A 5,000-nucleotide genomic window follows, 5' to 3' on the forward strand; every position below is an offset into this window, starting at 1 on the left:
CTCACATGAAGCCAAGAGACATTTTCACTGTCGACGAATTAACAGCCAGTTTACGACCCGTTTCCACTGCTAATGGCAGACTCCTGTTTCCTTCAGTTCAACGCGTCCATAGATAAATTATGTAACAACATTTAAGCGAACTGAGACCGATCTCTTTTGAACTTTAATTAGCCCCATACAAAGTCCAAAGACTACAAAGGTGCATTCCCTCATAAATATAAGAATAATCATTAGTCAGTTACCGTATAAGGGGTGGAGAATGGTTTTTCTCGTTCTCCAATTATTAATAAGATAGGAGACATTTACGGTTACCGGCCTTGAAAACTCAAAACACGCCGTAGTTTTCAATCCTTAATTTTCTATAATAATTCTGACCTCCTTTTTACTGTTTTATCGGGCAGGCCCATGAGACAAGCTGTCAATATGGTGACGTACAGTGCCCTGCCTGTGATGAGAAAATGGAACGAAGAAGTCTCGAAGAGCACGCATCAAATGCCTGTATTAACAGGACCGTGATCTGTCTATATTGCGGAGGAAAAGTGTGTCAAAGAAACTTGAAGGTATGGGAGAAGAAATATTGAGCTAGTTCTAAAGAGCAATTAAGTCATATTTCCTCACTATTATTTAAAAGAAAACTACCGAATTGAACCTTGATGATTTAGCTCAGTTAACGTTGACTCGTGTAGCATCCATACGTGAGACATATCCTTTCGGATTAATAAGTGAACCTGTTTTTCCTCTTTGAATTAAGTCGTTTCCCGTTGCCGTTGTATTGTCTCTGAATAGACAAACATATATTTTCGCTTTCTATTTTCAATACTACCTAATTTTATCTTGATATCGTTTCATTTTCATCCGTTTTGAGTAGAGAACCGAAAACAAAAGTCATTGTCTTCTCTGTTATCTGCAGGATCATTTCGGTTTGTGCCGGAAATTTCCCGTAAAATGTCATTTACTCTGCGGAAAGGAGACTATACCACGTGACATGTTGGATAACCACTTGACCAAAGAGTGTCCTCACGCGGAAGTACCGTGCCCGTTTTTCATTCATGGTTGTGAATTCAAAGTGAGTGCCTTTTGATAAGTTGAGAGAACAGTTGCTATTTGGAGTTTTAAAGTACTTTCAGCAAAAAAGAAAAGATCATTACTGTCAGGGTGAAAGACGAGGCTTCTTACAACCATAAAATTTGAGTGAAAACGCAAGATTTCCTGTCGAAGGTTTCAACGTTTTCTTGCTGATCACCTCTGTAATTAAACTGAATTTGCCAATGCTTCTTTATCAAACTGCGCACGGGTTATGATCATGGATTCTTGGTTAAAGAAATCGCCACGATTATTGATTAGGGTTTGCAGAGAACAGCGAAGGCTGAGGTGATCAATTATTTAGCCAATGTGAAGGAAAGCTATATTCAATTTGAGGGTCATTGTTAAAGAAATTCATGAGAATAGCAAATGAACCCCCCCCCCCCCCCCCCCCACCAATAAAAAGAAAAAGATTTTCTTGCTATGATCTTTATCAAAACTAACAAGGTGAATATTATGATACGTTTATTAAGCGTCAGTTTTGCTGTGTAAGGTCACATTTAACATTCGACAAAAGTCACCTTGTCAGTTAATAAGGATAGCCGGCTGACAGTCATCGAAACTGTCAACATTAAGAACATTTTTCCTTTTACTTTGAGCTATGTTAAATGAACTTTAGGGCCAATTTCTTTCCCGTCAGCCTGGGCTAGCAGAGTATTGAAAGGGAGTAACTTGCTAGCATACCAGGATTTTCATCATTTCTGGCAATTAGCAAGGTGCCATTTGCCATTAACGGCACACTGTCTTTAAACTATTGAACAAATCTTGCATGAGTCGTTGTATTTTACAGGTGAGCGTGGCTTGTGCCACTATTAACGAGGTCTCGAATTTTAATCATGCAACTTTTAAGCCTGATTTTTTTTTCGGGCCTTCCGAGTTTGCTTTTGGGTTACGCGAGTTTGTAACTGTAGTAATCTTCTAAGAGCTTCTTCGCTAGTCGAAATATATGCAAATTATAGATTCTCTGTGATGTAAGGTCACACATGTTTCCATGGGATTCATAACTCCGCAATATAATGGTAGACTTTCCAGAGAAGGCCTTCAAGGATTTAACACTCCGCAGTACACAGACAGAGGCCTCCCTCTCCTTTTTACAGTAAACATTGACTTTTGCCCTTCCTCGTCCTCACAGCTTATCGAAAGCCGGTTACATCACCTTTTTATCCTGTTTTTAATGTTAAGTGGTGTCTCATGTAATGTGTTTTGTGGTCAACAGGGAAAAAAAGAATCTGTTGATGAGCACCTGAAAGCCACTATAAAGATCCACGTTGAAAAGATGAATCAATCAAGTATTGAAAACCGGAGAAAGTATGTACAAATTGAAGAACAGATCGACCACTTTCAGAAAGAGAAGAACAAGTTGGAGGGGCAACTTCAAAATCAAACCGAGGAGCTTGTGGCGGCCAAAATCAATATCCAAACTCAGCAAACGAAAATATCCTTGATAGAGAGATCAATCACAGGGCAAATAAACGACTTGGAGAAACTACGCAGTGCCTTAGATGCTGCCGCCGCGGGTGAAGGAAACGGAACCGTTGTTTCTTCGCAGATTGAGGAAATTCTGAACACTGTCAAGGAACACGAAACAAGGGTTAACAATTTGCAAAGCGAGCTAGCGCTCGTCAAGGAAATCACACTGACTTCAAAAGAGAACGGGAAGAGACCACGTTCTTTGTCAAATTATCACACCAATTGTGAACGGCGTATGGAAAGAAATAAGAACCAGCTGGCTTTGCATGAAATTCAACTTTCAGGACAAAATCTTCAGATTCAGATGCTTGAGGCAACGTCATATAATGGAGTTTATCTTTGGAAAATCGACCAGTACAATCTAAGATTCCAAGAAGCTGTTTCTGGGAAGATGATTTCCATTTACAGCCCTCCGTTCTACGTTGGGCGGTTTGGTTACAAAGTGTGTGCCCGTCTTTACCTCAATGGTGATGGAATGGGCAAAGGAACTCACGTGTCGGTCTTCTTTGTTATCATGCGCGGTGAATACGATGCCTTATTACCCTGGCCTTTCCTCCACAAGGTCCATTTTACAATTATGGACCAGAACAAGATCAAGGATGCCAGTGATGCTTTTCGTCCAGATCCTAACAGCTCAAGTTTTAAGAAACCAACGTCGGATATGAATATTGCCTCAGGCTGTCCGACACTTCTCTCTCACGTAGAACTCCGACAGGGTGGATTTGTCAGGGATGATACCATGTTTGTTAAAGTTAATGTTGACATGAGAGACCTTCAAGGCGACTTATGGACAAGCTAAGAACAGAACAGAGCACCATATAATTTTGACGTAGATCGGTGCATAGTGAACATAGCTCGACATGAAGCTTGGCGACTGAAAATTCCTTGGATGCAAACGATTTAATAGACTAGAATAATAATAGGAATTAGGGACGAGGAGCTTTTGAAGACAACACCCCAATTGCATTAAGCACCCGAGGAGCTCATAGCTCTAAGGTCCTTATGAAGCATATTTTATCTGCTTCGAATTTCAATGTTGATAGTCGATACCTCTATGAGGTTATTAACAGGCCATTCTAGGCTGATTTATAGTCCTATTATGTTCCAACATATAAGCAACATGCGCAGACGCCGGCCTCGGATTAAGCAGCCCAAACTTACAGGTAGTTTCTTTTTATGGGTCAGATTCTAGTAGCTATTTTAGGAATGAGCAGAGGGTGTCTGAAAGGAAAAAAATGAAGTAAATTCTTTGATGGAAACGAAACGTTTTAATGACAACGATCAAAAAATACTTGGAAATCAGGAAGAGCTGTAATTGATTAGTACGGGCATCTCCTCCAAAGCTGGGGCCCAGATTATATCCCAAACTGGGTCTTGCGTGACTTCGCTCCCGAGCTCGTTCAGCCCGTTCGTTGTATCATCACAATTCCTCTATTAGTCAAGGGACTTTACCGGATATTTGGAAATGTGCAAACATCACCCCTCTTCCTAAAACAAAGATTGTTGAGGATACGGCGAAGGACTTGAGACCTATTTCATTGACACCAACGTTATCCAAAATTGCCTAGCACTACGTCGTCCACGGACATGTGAAACCAGCAGTTCTAAAACGTCTGGGACCCGATCAATTTGGGTGTATTCCAGGGTCGTCCATTGCGCACGCACTGATAAATCTGATGCACGTACAATTGGGCGCAAGCAACAGACGGAACGGGGAACACCGTGCGGATCTTTGCGTTAGACTATAGAAAAGCCTTCGATCTGATTGATCGTAGCCTTTTGCTATCGAAACTCTCGGCCTACAACATCAACCCTTACATCATTAATTGGATAACAGGTTTTTTTAAAGATAGGAAACAAAGGGTCAAACTTGCACATGATTGTCTCTCAGAGTGGGGATCGGTCCGAGCGGGAGTACCGTAGGGAACAAAATTGGGACCGTGGCTATTCTTGGTTATGATAAATGATTTGAAAGTACCATCAGCTAGTGACTGTATAAAATATGTAGATGACACGACAGTGTATGAAATCATAAGTAAGAATATTCCTAGCAATGCTCAGTCTATGATAAACGAAGTAGCTACCTGGTCAACACTCAACTCGTTCCAACTCCACCCGAAAAAATGTAATGTAATGCTAAGAGTTTCCTTTGTGCGCTCTCCCACTTCCTACGAACTTATAGAAATTAATGGCTCTAAGGTTAGCTCTGTTAGGGTCGTGAAATTAGGGTGTGTATTTCCAAGACAATCTTAAGTGGAACAATCACGTTTCTGAGACGATTGAAAAGGTCGTTAAGCCCCTTTACTTTTTAACTCAGTTAAAGCAAGCTAATGTACCATCATCAGAATTAGCAAAATTTTATGTTGCTTGTATTCAAGCTGTCTTACTTTATGGATGTCAGGTCTACCATTATACTCTCCCCAATTATTTGAGCTTAAGTTTAGAAC

At 40.6% G+C, this 5,000-nt stretch overlaps 2 protein-coding genes across 2 annotated transcripts in view; both read left to right on the forward strand.

Moving 5' to 3' along the window:
- Nucleotides 1-5,000, forward strand: part of LOC138007672 (CDK5 and ABL1 enzyme substrate 1-like) — a 63,938-nt gene that overhangs the window by 39,598 nt on the left and 19,340 nt on the right. The window lies entirely within an intron of this gene.
- The window catches only part of LOC138002804 (TNF receptor-associated factor 3-like), a 19,448-nt gene that overhangs the window by 13,976 nt on the left and 472 nt on the right, over nucleotides 1-5,000 (forward strand). The window contains exons 4-6 of the mRNA XM_068848784.1: nucleotides 402-560; nucleotides 911-1,066; nucleotides 2,300-5,000. The exon at nucleotides 2,300-5,000 is cut by the window's right edge and continues 472 nt beyond it. Of these exons, the coding sequence (XP_068704885.1) occupies nucleotides 402-560; nucleotides 911-1,066; nucleotides 2,300-3,352 (1,368 nt within the window). The 3' untranslated portion in view covers nucleotides 3,353-5,000. The remainder of the gene's footprint in view (nucleotides 1-401; nucleotides 561-910; nucleotides 1,067-2,299) is intronic.

Source organism: Montipora foliosa, chromosome 1 (genome assembly GCF_036669935.1).
Source record: "Montipora foliosa isolate CH-2021 chromosome 1, ASM3666993v2, whole genome shotgun sequence".
Taxonomy (NCBI): Eukaryota; Metazoa; Cnidaria; class Anthozoa; order Scleractinia; family Acroporidae; genus Montipora; species Montipora foliosa.